The sequence below is a fragment of the Aotus nancymaae genome, unplaced genomic scaffold (genome assembly GCF_030222135.1).
Source record: "Aotus nancymaae isolate 86718 unplaced genomic scaffold, 86718_ANA_hifiasm-v0.15.2.pri h1tg000006l, whole genome shotgun sequence".
Lineage (NCBI taxonomy): Eukaryota > Metazoa > Chordata > Mammalia > Primates > Aotidae > Aotus > Aotus nancymaae.
Genome location: NW_026988417.1, coordinates 71,281,585 through 71,297,448, shown reverse-complemented (window position 1 = coordinate 71,297,448; position 15,864 = coordinate 71,281,585). Strand labels below are relative to the sequence as shown.

The 15,864-nt window shown below is 39.7% G+C and overlaps 1 protein-coding gene across 1 annotated transcript in view; it reads right to left on the bottom strand.

The window, feature by feature from the left end:
* FRAS1 (Fraser extracellular matrix complex subunit 1) overlaps positions 1–15,864 on the bottom strand; it is a 467,548-nt gene that overhangs the window by 248,366 nt on the left and 203,318 nt on the right. Inside the window, exons 7-12 of the mRNA XM_021669641.2 lie at positions 12,843–12,926; positions 11,009–11,110; positions 10,507–10,698; positions 5,380–5,469; positions 2,652–2,687; positions 1,113–1,260 (exon numbers count right to left, since the gene is read on the bottom strand). Of these exons, the coding sequence (XP_021525316.2) occupies positions 1,113–1,260; positions 2,652–2,687; positions 5,380–5,469; positions 10,507–10,698; positions 11,009–11,110; positions 12,843–12,926 (652 nt within the window). The remainder of the gene's footprint in view (positions 1–1,112; positions 1,261–2,651; positions 2,688–5,379; positions 5,470–10,506; positions 10,699–11,008; positions 11,111–12,842; positions 12,927–15,864) is intronic.

Sequence of the window (15,864 nt, the reverse complement as noted above, 5' to 3'; positions counted from 1 at the left end):
TTCACAATATATGATTTAAACAGATTCAATAATTTATGGTACCTCAGATGTTCTTCTTAAGCTTTAGCATGTACAAACAGTTCAGACATAAAACCTACAATGTTTGAAAATAGTTATTTTTATCTAAGAAAAAATACAACTAGTTTTCTTCTTTTTCTCCAAAATTTCAAATCTCATTTTCAGTAATTGGGGTTATCACTGAATTTAGTGGTAATTATCAGCAAAAGAAGTCTTTTTTCAGGCTTTGAAGTTGTCAAGGACCTGATTTTCAATATATATATTGCATAATAATATGCTAAATGTTTGTTTTGGAAAGTCCAGAGAGCCAGTTTGGTGAAGGTAACATAATTAAGCCATAAAGTTGCTTTCCTTTTTCCTTGATAAACTCTTCAGAAAAACATTGTGATTAGCCAAAATAAATTGAGTGCAACAAGAGCAACTGCCAATATGAAAAATTGTGGTCTGTGAATGAAAACAATTAATTATGAAATATGAATGGAAGAAAATGCCACTTCTCCAAGAGAAACTAAGCTTATAGGCAAATTACTAGTCAACCAGAGCAACTCCAGTGCCTGCCAACAATTATTAACTGGAACTAATTCAACCCCAGGTGATTTGAAAGCAGAATTGCAGAACAAGTAGATAAAATTATCTTTCGGAAAAAATTAATGAGTCTTTAAACTTTAAAAACTCATTTGAGAACTCCAAAAGAAACCATCTGTTTAACAGCTCACCTTAAGAAAAAAGAACACCCATAACAAACTTTGAGAAATTATTCTTATATTTTCAACAATGGAAGACAGATTTACCTTTAGAAGTCTTCAAACATTATGTTTGATTTTTGCAATAATTTTGCAAGATACAGAAGGCATATTTTATTAACAAGAAAATTAAGGTTTAAGAGGGTCAATGACTTGCCCAAGGTATAATTTGTTGAGTTTGGCAAGTATACAGACAAAGATTAATTAGCACCATTTGTTAGAAAAATTATAAAGACACGAACAAACCCATTGGTTAACTAAAGAAAACGAAGCAAGGGTGTGGGGAAGAGGATCTCTGAGCTGTTTGGCAGTAAAACTATCTCAGTAAAAACAGAGGAGACATGGGCCTACCTGATGTGCAGTCTGGACAGCACTGTCCCTTCACCTCTACGGCCAGTGTGTCCACTGGACATGGTGGACAAGAGGGCTCGTAGCAAGTTACCTGAGCCCCTCGGCACTCACACACCTTGCAAGAGCCATCGTTCCACTTCTCTCCCTCCTACGTAAAAATGTAAAGAACAGCACTGTCATCAGGGTGCAGTAATTCAGAAGAGAGTTTGCGCTGAAGAAGTTACAATTTCCATAAGGACAAAGTGAAAGCAGCTAATCAGTACTCTTCCAGATTAACTCTGAAACAGAACAATAGCAGAAGAGTACTAAATGTAGAAGGACAAAATTTCTCTTTCTTTGTTTATAATGAGTTTATTTCAATCTAGAACACCAGATGAAAGATTGTAGGCACAGTCAGAGAGAAGCTGTGAAAGTATTCTAGGACAAACAGAACATGTAAAAGGCATTTAAAACTTGTTTTTCAACCTCTTTCTCCAAAAACATCAAAGGAGATTACTGTGTACCTAGTGATTAGCAGGTAAGTTCAGTACAATACAATACAATCTCTAAAATAACAGTGGGACACTTGGTTAAAAACCTGAATTTCCTTATGGTTACCACAGTAAGAGTTAACAGTTGAGTCATTACATTCTAAAATTTAAAACTTTTGCAGGCCTACTTTTAATGGGCTGTAGATGTGCCCTAAGCTTTCACACACTAGAATACTCTTTTCAGCCAAGCAAATTATGAAAATGAACAGTAGTAGTCAGCAGAGAATCCAAAGTGAATTGTAAAGAACAGTTCATTTTTGCTCACAGGAAAGAGACAGAGGTTCTTATCAGAAGGTACTGGGGTGATAAGGGAGGTGAAAGAGTAGAACACAGGAGAGCAGATTTTAAAGTAACAATTTTATAAAATGCTTATTAAGCCAACAGACATTAAACATTCCAAACAATGTGACGCTATTTGGAAGAATGAACATTAAATGTTAGAAAACTGAGCGAGACTATCTTGAGAAGGCAGAAGTGCTTTTCTTCCATGTGAAGGCAGACCCGTCTCCAGACCAGACCCCTTATTGTAAGATTGCTGTGTTAAACGCTTGCATTTTCCCTTTAAAAGAAACCATATAACATCGTCCTGTATTCAACCTGGAGAGAATAAACTTGGATTGTTTCAGGAATTAATGCTTGTAAACCCAAGAAGCTCTTTCTTCAGTACTTTGCAGTATATAAAACTCTACTGATGGTTAAACTGAGTTTTCTAGGCCAGAAAAAAAAATTAGGGAGAGAAAAACATCACAAGAAAGGGGAAGAATCTATGTAGGAGCGTGTGGTTAGAGAAGCTAATTATCGACTGCATAAAATAGGCTAAAGAAAAGAGTAAAAGTTCAATGGCTCAAAACCTGGGTTATCATTAAGATTCTTAATTCCTGATCACAGTGCCATCAAATGTGGCTGTTAAAAAAACTAAGGGACTAAGTTTTCCTGTGATATTTCATGCAGGTCGTTACATAAAACAATTTTATAATGATCTATGTGCAAGTTAAAAATTTATACTTACTGGAATACGTTTAGCTTCACTAGCATTTGAGGACATCTAGGAACAAAGAGAAATGTCTTTATTATGCCACTAAAAACACCATTAGGCTGATCTATTTGTTTTTTCATTAGGAGTTATCCATTTTTCCCAAGTAACGTGCAACTTTATCCATTGGTTATGAATAGAAATGAAATCTATCTTATCAAAAACAAGAAAAGCATACTAATCTGAGGTGAAAACAACATGCGTAGGAAATATTTCTGAATTCTTCTCACTTTATGCTTGAGTATTTGGTTTCAGTTCTCCTCAATACAGAGCACTTTCTGGTCAAGAGACCTAAATTTGCAAGGGCAAATTCTTGAGTTTTACATGGTACCAGAGCATCATGGAGATTTGCACTTATTTAAACTAACTTGGTTTTCTTTAATTTCACTGAGTTTATCTCCAAAAATGAGTAGGAAAATTGATACTATGATTGAGAAAATATAAATTCAACATTTATAAGGAAGCTTTTAAACCTCCTAAATTCTTAAGACATGAGGATGACTAAAGCGTGGTATACCACTATGAAACAATGTCAACAGTAAAATAATAATATTGTTGATGTTTTTAGTTTTTTAAAAAATGTGCCAATCGAGCACCATTCTAAGTGCTTCACACATAACATCTCTACAGCCCCATGAGGTAAGTGCTATTGTTATCTCTAGTTTATGCTGAGAAATAACTAACTTGCCCAAGATAGCAGTATACAGCAAAGTAGAGATTGAAACCTAGAGCTTGCACTGTTAACACTACACAATACTCCCTCCCCAGAATGTACAGAAACACTGGTAGGTTGACAGACGTAATATGCCCAAATCACACACACACACACACACACACAAAGTGTGGAGGAATCAGTTCACCAAATCCCTTATTCCTAATTCATATACAGTAGTTTCCCCCTATCCATGGTTTCACTTCTTGCTGTTTCAGTTAACCCTGGTCAACTATGGTGGGAAAATACTAAATGGAAAATTCAAGAAATATAAAATTCTTCAGTTTTAAATTGGATGCCATTCTGAGTAGTGTAATAAAATTTCAAGTTGTCCTGCTCCATCTTACCCTGGACTTGAGCCCTTCCTTTGCCCAACATATCCAAGCTGTAGATGCCACCTGCCCATTATTTAGTATCCATCTCAGTTATCAGAGCCACTATCTCAGTATCACAGTGCTTACGTTCAAGTGACACTTATTTTACTTAATAATGCCCCAAAGTCCAAGAGTAGTGATGCTGGCAACTTGGATATACCAAAGAGAAGCTGCAAAGTGCTCCCTTTAAGTGAAGAGATGAAAGTTTCCTTAACAAGGAAAGAAAAAAGAATTATGATGAGGTTGCTAAGGTCAAAGGTAAGAACAAATCTTCTATCTATGCAATTGTGAAGAAGTAAAAACAAATTTGTGCTAGTTTTGCTGTTGCACCTCAAACTGCAAAAGTTACAGCCATAGTGTGTGATAAATGCTTAGTTAAGATGGAAAAGGCAATGACTGTGTTGGTGGAAAACGTGAACAGAAATGTATTGCAACTGACAGCAATCGGGATCAGTACTATTCACAGTTTCAAGTATCTACTAGGGACCTTGGCACATATTTTCTGTGATAAGTGGGGACCTCTGCAATTCTATTCTGACTGGTCAATGAAGCAGTTGTTTTTATGATCAACTGGCACATTTTAAAAAACACAATGAATTTATCAACATTCCAATACCCAAGATGAAAAATATGGACTACATAAATAGGGAAAATTTGAAAAGATTAAAATAAATATATTTCCTTTGGGTAATAAAAAAGTACAGACACAGAAAAAAAAAAAAAACCTTAGTTTATATAGAGTTTTACCCCACATCTAATTGAATAAAATTCTGTCAATGCTACCTACGAAATAAATCTAGAAACCGATCACTTTTTACCAAATTCACCACTTCCTGCCTAGACCAAGCCACCATTGCCCTTTGCCTGGACCATTACGAAACCCACTAACCGGGTTGCCTACCTGCAGTCTCATTTCCTTCTGCCATTCACCCATGCAGCAGCCAAAATGGTCCTTTCATGAGTTAAGTGAGAGTCCAGCGCTCTTCTGCTCAAAACTCTCCAGCAGCTCCTAACTGCCTCAGGGTAAAAAACTGTGGCCTCCAGGCTACTTACTAGACCTTAAGGCCAGTGCTTTTCTCCCTCATTCACTAAGTTCCCGCCAGACTCCGATTTCTTGAACATGCCAAACAAACCTGCAGCTCGGAGCCTTTGCATTTCCTGATCCCTCTTTCTGGTATGTTTCCTCCTAGGCATCCATGTGGCTCCCTCCCTTCAGGCCCTGCTCAAAGTTTTCTGTAAGTGAAACCTCCTGGTTCATTTTACATAAAGGAACATATTCCCCCATCCCACCCTCCTGCACAGCTACTGTCTAGCCCACTTACACTGCTTTATTCTTCTAGGTAGTGCTCCTCAGTACCTGACGTGTAGTATGTGGGGGGTGTGTGTGTGTTTTCTGTGTCCCTGAACTACAAAGTATGCCCCACCATGAGAGCAGGAACTCTGCCTGTTGTATTCCCTTCTGTGCCCCAGCGCCTGGTACATAGTAGGTACACAGTAGGTACACAATAACATTTGTTGAACAAATGAATGGATAAAAGACGTAAGAAAGTAATGTCCCCTCATTAGATTAATTTTGAATTAATTTTAAATAGGCTTTGATTATTAGACTGATACTCACAAATTCTCCATTTTCTTCATAAACACAGTAACCATTCCTTGAAATGCATTCAGGACAACACTTTCCATCTAAGTGAATTAATTCTTCACCCTGTAGAAATAAGGGTTGCAGTGGCACATATCAAATTAACATCTCCAGGTAGAAGGGCTAAATTGCGAAGCAGCTGGGTTTCCTGACTGGAATGAGAAACCTGGCACACCGTTGGCTCTAGCCCTCTCCCTGCTTCATCTTCCCCTGTGCTGTCTTCCCATGGGAAGTCTAGTCCACACAGCACACGCCTCCACGTGCTTTTTCTTTCCTGTTATGATGAATACTTATGCTCTGATCCCTCCATAATTTTCTACCCATGACCAGGAGTTCACGTGAGTAAGAAGGATGGCCAAGGTTAATGTTATAGTCTAGGAAAGTTATCAGTTTCAGAAAAGGATTCCTTAAACATACAATTTGTGACTTTAGTTTCATTAACAGAGCTCAAATCAAACCACCGCTTTTCCCTGAATACAAAATCAGATGCATCCCTTTATGCACAGATGTAGTCTTAGGCATAAATTAAGCAATAGAAAACTAAATTTTACTCAACATTCTGAAACTCTTACTGTTAGTCAGATCATATCAAAACTATTCTTAAAATTATAAGAGGAATAATTTTAATTTATCTACTCTGGCACATTTGCAGGGTAGATATTTAACTTTCCAAGTCTATCACTTTCATTTTCCAATTTCAATAATTTAAAAAATTTTATTTTTTTTACAAAATAATAAATATTTGCTGTAAAAATGTAAATAATCTGGAATTCTATAATTCAGAAAGTGTAATTCCACTGAAGTCCCATCTCCCAGAAAATCTGTTAAAAACAATCTCTGTTTACAATTTGTCATGTGTATATACTAACGTATGATCTATATATTAGTATTCTACACTAACATATAATATCTGTAGCTTAAAGAGTATTCTTTAAAGCACTTTTCACTTTCAAAAGATATATATACTTTCTAAAGAATGGTAATGTTTCTCCAACTATTTAATATTTAATTTGGGGTCTGCATTATATTTAAAAGTGTGTAGAAACCATGTTAAATGAAAAATGAATAAAATAAATTTGCATAAACAGAATAATCATAATGATATTTTTTTCTAAAAACACTGTACTAATGACAAATATTATAAAAGCATTGGTTGTCTCTGGATGCACTGGATGTCTTTGGTAGCATTATATAGATGGATTTTTAAGTCTCTTTTCTACTTTTCTTGAGCATTCAAAATTTTCTAGAATGAATATGTATTATTTTTAACGAGAGCAAATCTAAACGTTTAGAAGAAACACAAAAATACATAAATGATTACAATGATTTTGGAGTTACACAGATTACTGTCCATTAAAATTTCATGTCAATCAGAGGCCCATAGGAAGCAGTAGGTGCTACAGACAGCAGATGTATTTACATATAAATTGTTTTGCAGAAACATGACAAATCAGTTGGTAGTGAAGGCATAACCCAGAAACACTGAAATGTGCTTTCAAAGCGTATAAAAGAGTTTATATGCATGTAATCTAAGTCACTTAAAACAATGTTTTGAAACAAAACCGACTATGCATACTTCTGTAAAAGACAAAACGCATGAGAGATTCTCGAGTGTCCACTAAAATACATACAGACAAAACTGAAAAGTGACTTCCTATCACCTAAATGAGGCAAAAAAAAGTGGCTGGTGGCGGGGGAGCGGGGCAGGGGGGAGCGGGGGAGGGCAGGAATTGAAGAAATTGAGGGAGGGAAATTAAAGCTTGTAGCAAAATGCACAGAAGAGGGTAGGCACTCCATAAATGTGAGCTGGCTTCCCCTGCTCCACTGGAGGCAAATTCCCTCAAAAGTGAGTTTCCTTTTCTGATGAGCAGGTTAGTTAGTCCAATCTCAGTCTTTGTACTGGTGGATGTAGTTATGATTAGGTAGGGAAGGGATAGAAACAGAAAGGCTGTTCTTGACCTTCAAACACCACTGTAACAGCAAGCCCTGCTCCTGGGGCACAAGGATTCAGTTTTGGTGAGGTAGGAAGTTCCAAATAGATTTGCTATTTATAGAAGCAGCCTGAGTGCCCCCCAAACCACATCAGTACACTGCAGTGGGGAGTTCGCTCCAATTAGCATTTGACTTTTTAGTAAAATTGCTTTCAGAAACAAACATATTCTTTCCTTTCTAAGAGGATTCTGTCCCATAGGCCAGACAGAATCTCTATGTTTTCCCCACCTAATCATAACTATAGCCACCAGACCAATGACTGAGATTGGACCAACCTGCTCATCAGAAAAACGAGACACTCTTTTGAGGGAACCTGCCTCCACTGGGGCAGGGAAAGGCAGCTCACATTTACCATGTGCCTAACCTCTCCCATACGTTTTCTCCAAGCTTCAATTCTCCCCATTGCATTTTATGCTTCAGATGTGAATGCTAGGTCCCCTTCTTTAAAAGGTAATTCGACTTCTTCACCTGAATTCATGTTCAAAGACATCATCAAATCTAGAAATATGTAAATCGTTATATTATGCTAGCCTATCATTGATTTGTTTATGCTTCAATGTTTAGAGATTTGGTGGAATATAGGAGACAAAGATCAGTCCATTTTCTTCTTTGTTAACAACAACAAAAACTGTATGCTTATTTCAATGCTATTCAGAACGTTGCTGTTGATAACCAATGTGATAATGAAGACAACGGTGAAGCTGCACACCTTTGCCTCTTTTAAAAATTTACTTAACTGTACTTTCTGATGTGCTTTGCACTTACACTTAATCCACCCTTGGTATCCAAGATCAGAAATCAAAATGACCTTGATATTTTAGAGAAGGAAGAAGGCAGAAAGTGATGTAGAACTAAAAAAAAATATCAATAGGGCACTTCCACTGCACTCCTTGGCAGACATAGTCATTTCCTCCGGGAGCTCCTAATATATTTAACTCATATGTCCATTGGTGCCCACACTGTGTTATTTTTATTTACATAGCTGACTTCCTGAAAAGCCTAGGAACTCTTAAGGTCATAACATGCCTTATTCATCTTTTTATCACCAGTGATACAAGCTAAGCAGCAGTTAGGAAGTTAGTACATCCAGGCTTTAACATGGATATCAACCAGAGCTGTTCACAGAAGCATGGCAAAGAAAGAAGCCTAAGAGATATTTTTCATCAGATTCAGTATCGGTTAAAATTGCACTTCTGGTAGAGTTTCTAGTTTAGAACCCAGGGCTTTAAGAAAAACTTGGGAAACATGGAAGTGATATGGAAAACAACAATTTAGCTAGCTAAAGATCTGGAGAAATAGGCTAGAGGCATCAGAACGCCTCAATTCATAAAAGAAAAGGCTCACGCCTGTAATCCCATCACTTTGGAAGGCTGAGGCCGGTGGATTACGAGGTCAGGAGTTCAAGACCAGCCTGGCGAACATGGTGAAATCCCATCTCTACTAAAACTACAAAAATTAGCCAGGCATGGTGGCAGATGCCTGTAATCCCAGCTACTCAGGAGGCTGAGGCAGGAGAATCGCTTGAACCCAGGCATTGGAGGTTGCAGTGAGCCAAGATCATACCACTACATTCTAGCCTGGGTGAAAGAGTGAAACTCCGCCTCAAAAAAAGAAAAGAAAAGATGGCAGCAGGGTGGAAGCAACTAGAAAGGGATGAGACAGTGTTATGGGATGACTTGAGGAATACTGAAGTGCTCTCCACTTTGGCAGCTAATCCTCATATTCCCTAAGAATAGCCAAGAGCACCTGGCTCATGCTACCAGGGTCAGGTGTCACAGCTGACAGCAGCAGGCAGGCAGGCACATGGACATGTAGAAACACCAGGGATATGGATTAAACAATTTTCTGTGACTGAGACTCTGTTCAGATCTGACTGAAATTAGGCAGTTAAAGGACACACCCTACCAGGATCCCCTCTCACACATTTTTCATAAACTCTAGGATGTTAGCTAAATTAAGGCCTTAGAAAATAGACAGATCCTTTGGGCGGACTGCCGAGGCAGGGAAGCCCAGCCCCAGCCAGAGAGAGAGAAAACAAAAGGGCCATGATTACGTGTTCTTCTCATCTTCATCCAACCATCCTGAATCCCCTAACATAAAGAAAAGAAATGGAAGGCATGTAGGGGGAAATAAACCTGCAAAAAGACCCTCTTCGCCTAAATATGTCTCAACTCTGTCAAAACTTACAAGTAGGAGACAGTGAAAAATAACCCTGTCAATGACAGCTTTGTCTGAAAGCTTGTTCCTCCTTAGGCTCAGGAGGAGCTGAGAAGTGGGGGAGAAGAACTAGAAAGAAAAATGCCTTCACAGAAACCCAGGGTTCCAGATCTTTCTAATTTCCCCCATCCAGTCAAGTTCACGGCCCAGAGGGAAATTGGTGAGGCGGAAGGGAGCGGTGAGGGAGAAGGAGACAACTTTAAAAGCAATTTGTTTTGTAAGGGGTCAAAATCAAGTTCAAAGAGGAAAAAAAAAAGTCATTTCCCTCCAATATACACTACATCTATAGTCCAAACAGAGGCTGCTTTGTTAGAAGCTTCTAGAAATTCTGCAGACAGCAGAGGTTAACAGAGGTCAATAGAGTTAATTGTTTATAAGGTTCCCTTTGCTCTCTCTTAAAAACAAAAACCATGTTGTTTTTCCTGATCCACAGAAGCAGCACCTCTCTGCTGGCTCTCATTCTGCTAAATGTTGTCAGTGGGGCCTACAGCAAGAGCCCATCCACCAGCACACCTGTGGACCCTGTTCTGCAGCTGGGGCGAGCGGGGCAGGCCATCAGCAACGAGATCCAGCTGTGCTGCCTGATAGGCTAATGTCCCATATCATGTCCTTCCCTTTCATGTGTCTAGCTCAGGGCTTCCAATTTGACCAGATGCACTGAGAGCTAAAAGCTCCAGGGTGCTGTTCCAAGCTAGTCTGTTTGAACAAACAGTTACATTCATTTTAAACCATGGAATCTTTATGCTAGAAGGTCCTGGGAAACATGAACAGTCAATGTGGACATCCCTGCTGCTGCCAAGAAGTAAGGAACGGGCCCTGCCTGTTCTTTACGGGCCCTTACTATCCATTGAAAAGAGCTGCAACGGTCCAAATGGAAACGCCTCTGCTTCTTACCCGGGCACAGTCCACTTTGGCACACTCTGCAGTCTGGCAGGTCACTTGGCCATGATCACAGATGCAGAACTCACAGGCCGAGCCCTTCCACATTTCGTCCTGGTACCGCACAAGCCCATCGTAGGAGCAGCTCCCGGCAGGAGACACACATTCCTCACAGCATTGCCCATGACGCCGAGCCCTGCTCTGACCCTAGGACACAGGGAGCAGGGTGAGGGATGGTCCTCAGGAGACAGTGAAACACTCAAGCCAACAGAGGCAGGAGGACCCAAAACACCAAAGCTGTACATGGCTCTCTTCCCAGCCTGACCCATGATGGGCAGGTTCCCCTGCACCTCAACCCTTCTTCCCAGGAAGCAGAGCTCTCATATTTTTATGTAACTTTCCGAACATTGTAAAACTTTTGCTTCCCCCAAAAGACATGCTGGAATAAGAAGTACAGTACATTTCTTAAATGACCCAGAATAGAGCTTAGACAAGTAAGGTACACATTCTCAAATACCTTTCCACATCTCAGGGGTGGGCAGGCCTGCTTGTGACACCTGACCTCACCCCGGTCACATATACACGTGGTGCAGGCGTTTTCGCTCCACTGCTCACCATGCTGCATGAAGACAGGAAAGAAGAACGTGGAAAATCAAACGTCCCATACATCAAATAGAAGCACTGACACATAAAACACCCAATTTTTATTACATTTTAAAGCTGAGCCACATTGAATATACTCTTGAGAAAAGATAACATTCAGACAGGAATAGCCTCTATGAAAACAGTCAATAAATGTACAAAGGGGACTTTAGATTTTCATTCACCTATATTCATTTGACAGGTGTTGAGGGCCTACTCTGTGCCAGACACAGAGAGACTCAGGACACTGAGATGGGCAGAAAGTCCTTGTTGACTGGTTCATCTGTGGCATTCTTTAGCTCTTGCCTTTGCCAGGAGACCAGCCCTCACTGCCATATACTCACTACGCCAGCTTTCCTTGCAGCTAGGGCATGGACACTGTCCAACCAGAGGGGACCTCAGGGGAAATTTGCTAGAGTGGTGGAGGTCAAAGTGAAGACTCTCCTCCCACATGAAAAGAAACCCCACCCCTCTCTTCTTACAACCTTTAGTAATAGCTGTGTGAGGATGAGTTGCCTAGGACTAAAGAGTCTCCTTGGGGATAGGAGGGGACAAGATGAAGGGCAAATGCTAACATGTTAAAGATGGCAGGTGGAAAGATCAAAAGAGCTTAAATCCTTGAAGGCATTATTGAGACCTGAATTGATAAACCCTGCAGCTGCCCCACTCCACCTCTATACTTTGTGTTAGATGACATGATTAATGTTAGTATTTTAGCCACTTTTAGAGTGAGATTTCTGTTCCTGGAAGTCAAAAATGCCATCAAAGATACAAAGCCTGTCTCTTCAAAGAAGAAATCAGTCCAACATAATCCTGTCCAATAAAAATATAATGCAAGCCACATATGTGGCCACTGCGTCAGACAGTGCAGATCTAGCGCATGTCAAAATCCTCCCGCAATTAGTTATTTTCATTCAGATTTCAAGTGACCTGTCTAGAATTTGTGAGGCACCCATCCCCTAATACTTAGTTTCAGATTTTCTACTGAGAGTCATGATCCCAGTTGCTATTTAGTCCTTTTTAGAGTGGCTGGCAAGTAAGGGAAGTAATTGAGTTTATTTTTTATGTGTTCTTTGCTTTTGAATAATGTAACCTTTTTCTGGACCAGTTGGGCACTCCCAAGACATAACATTCACTCGTTCATTCATCCATTCATTCAATTTGTTGAACTCACCTTTATTTGATGCCTACTCCATGTTAGGCACATAGATATCCAGACTACCCAATAGTACTTTTGATTTTGCAGGTTCTACCACCAACAGCCTCTCACCTCCCTTCCCTCTCTCTTCTACCACCCCCAGGTTTTCCCCAGTGTGAGATGGCGGGGGTGTAAGGGGCCTGTCTCTGGATATCAATGCATAAAATCCAATCAAAGCAGATAGACACCCCCAGAGCCTCAAAGCTAATTATAAACTGATGGTAACCAATAATAGCCCTTTTTCCCCTTCAAGATGTGTGAACAGTAAGTTCACCGAGGTTCATGAACCAGGTGCTGCTTGCCAGCACATTCCTTTATATTTCTAATCCCCTTCAACTTAATTTTTTCATACAAGTTTTCCATGAAAAGAAGAGAAAGCTGTTTATATACTGAGTTACTAATCCTGGCGGAGTCGGACATGACAGTGGCGCTTATGGTGGCTGGAGGGGGTGGAGGGCAGATGTGTAAGGACAGATGTCAAAACACCTACATGGAGAGCATGAAAGCTTACCTCGTGTACTTGACCAGCTGCAGAGCAGGATCGTGCAGAGCACTGCGGGCAACATTTTCCAGGGACTCGGACTACAGTCTCATCCTTAACACCCAGAATAGGAATAATCCATCACAGAGAGATATTAATTAGATCCACAACAGCAGGAAAATTTCATTCATCGCCAACTAAATCATGCACCCCAAGGATCTATAACAGCACTTGCCTCTCATTTAACATTTCTTAGTCACCTGGGGCTCTGATAAGAATACTTCCAAGGTCAGGGTGCCTTTAAGAAGTGTGCACATGCCTCAAGTCCTGTCTTCTTTTAAAAACAAAGAAAGCCACAAATAACAATAATAATGGTTCTTGGTGTCTCCCAAGCACTGTTCTAAGTGCTTCACATGACCCTATGAGCAGATGCTCCTATCCTTGCTTTACAAACAAGAATAGTAAAGACCAGAGAGTTGGGTAACTTGCCCAAGGTCACACAGCTAACTTTGTAATAGTAACTGGCTGGCAGTAGGACTTCTAAGTATCAACCATACCAACAATTAAGAACATTCATACTCCTGCTGGGTCATCCTGAAACTCAAAAGTGACGGTATCCTTCCTTTGATAAGCTACTTCACTCTTATTTTTCATATATAAATGTGTACATTCATGTAAATAAATGTATACATTTTTATATGTACATTGGAGCGTCTTTCACATGAAAAAAACATAACTCATATCTCTTGCTATCTAGGAATAAGCCAGTGCAGAGAAATGTGGGTGACAGATTAAATGCCCAAAAAACCCTTTCCCAACTGCCCTGTCCCTACATTCTCACCTCTATCACAAACACCGGCCCCAGAATATCAGACTGTTTGTCTCTGCTGCACTGAGAATAATTTTCTTTCTTTGATTTTTATTAATGCCAAAGAGTCAGTCTCTCACTTTGACTTAGCACTACAGTTTTCTTCAGTGTTGAGAAGGGAGACAAATGAAAGGCAGAAGAAGGAGTAAGAACAAACCAAGTCTCAATAACTAAGAAGTGGCAGATCTTATACAGAAGATACATCTAGAACAGTTGTCTTCACTTTCTCTTATGAGGAGTACAAAATGTAATTTTATTGTCATTGTTACTCTGGCATTCATCCTGCAAGAGCAAGAAGGCCAGTCTAATTGGGAGGGGTGGACTCGCAGACGTTAATTTTTGTGGAAAATCCCAGTCATACCTCAGCAGTTCTTTAACCCCGTTATATATGATCAGTTGTATTCATATATTACTACCTAACTGGGATTTATCTTAAATGCCTGAACCACTGGAATTAAATGGATAACTGTTATTTCTGTTTTAGGTTGATTTCTTTATTTTTTTATATGCAAAGTATTATAACAATTGATGTTTAATGGAATACGTGGAAATTGAACTTGCACTGAAATCGTGTAGCATTTCTTGACTTCAGACAGACCTCTTCAGCTTAATAAAATTTCAGTGAGAAAATAAAGGTTAGCTGATGTCACACTATTCAACAACTTTATTATAATAAACAAATGAACTAAGCCTTACACAATGTCAGACAAACAGGGAACAAGTGTCCAACTCACAAATCTTGAATAGGCATAGAGTTAGTATCAATCTATCTTAACCAATGTGGAGAAGACCCAAGAACTGTAGCAGAGTCCCCATGAGTGTATGCAGGGAGGGAGGTATTACCTATATGGTGGTTGGTATACGGCAAATTGTGCTTTCCAAATCTTATTGGCAATATCCAATTATACATTATATTAACCAAAACAGAATCATTCTTCAAAAATATAAACCAACAAGAGCAGGAAGGAAAAGCATTAAAGAGAAAATTTTCAGGAAACAAGAGAACTACATGAGAGCTGAGATCCATCTGGGCTGGTGCTTTACAGCCAGGATGGGAGAGGAAGTGAGAAGAAGCTGAGTAGGGAGGTGGAGCAGAGATTGGGAAGGGCTTTTGACAGTACACTTCTGTTGCTACCATACACCTGAATTCTATCATTCTGGCCTCCATATACATGCCCTTCTAACCATAGAGTCTAATATGGGGGCCAACAAACAATGGGCCGTGGGCTAAATCCAGCCCACTGCTGTTTTGGTAAATAAAGCTTTACTGGAACATAGCTACGCCCATTCATTTATATATTGTCTATGGCTGGTTTTGTGCTACAATGCTATAGCTGAGTAGTTGTTCCAACTGTGTGGCAAACACAACTAAAATTGTTTATCTGGTTCTTTATGGAAAAAGTTTGCCAACCCTAGGTCTAACATGATGCCCTCAGTAAACAGGGGTTTAGTACTAAGACATATTACTAAATCCCACTATAATTTGGGGTAGGACTATCACTAAAGATATATTCAATTATGGTTTTCAGTATTCCTTAAGTTAAAATATTTGGGATACAGAAGTTTATAGTGTATTATGGCTGAAAGTTCTTGACAAAATTTCTCCCCAGCACAATACTCTTGAAAATACAGAAAGAGACAGAAACTCCACCGCCAAAGAGTAAAACAAACAGTCTACCTCCTGCCATTGCCAGGAGGAAGTCCCACTGACCCTAAGATATCCTATGACCTGCCATTGCTGTGCAAGCCTAAATAAAAATAAGAAACATCATCTCTTCCCAAAGTTCCACCTTCCTAGATTGAACAGAATATGACCTTCCTCCCTCCAATGTGTGGTCACTGCTGTTTGATGCAAAGAGCTAGCCCTAGCCCTTCACCTCCCTTAATATCTTTCTTTCTGCATATAGTCGGAGCCCATGATGTCAAACAATAAAACATGAGTGGGAAGCATGTATGCTGGGGAAGTAGAGAGAGTGGTGAAAAGCAGTGAGGAAGGAGAGTGCCCCAGTATAAAGAACCACAGTCAGAGAGAGACATGGAAAGAGCCTTCACAGCAGTGCAGGCTGAGGATCTGAGTTTTTGTTCCATGTGTTCAGAATGTAAGAGGGCTGGGCAGTGGAGAAAGGAAAAGACATGATCTCCATCAACGTAGCTACACTAAGTAAAAACTTGCCAGATCCTTGG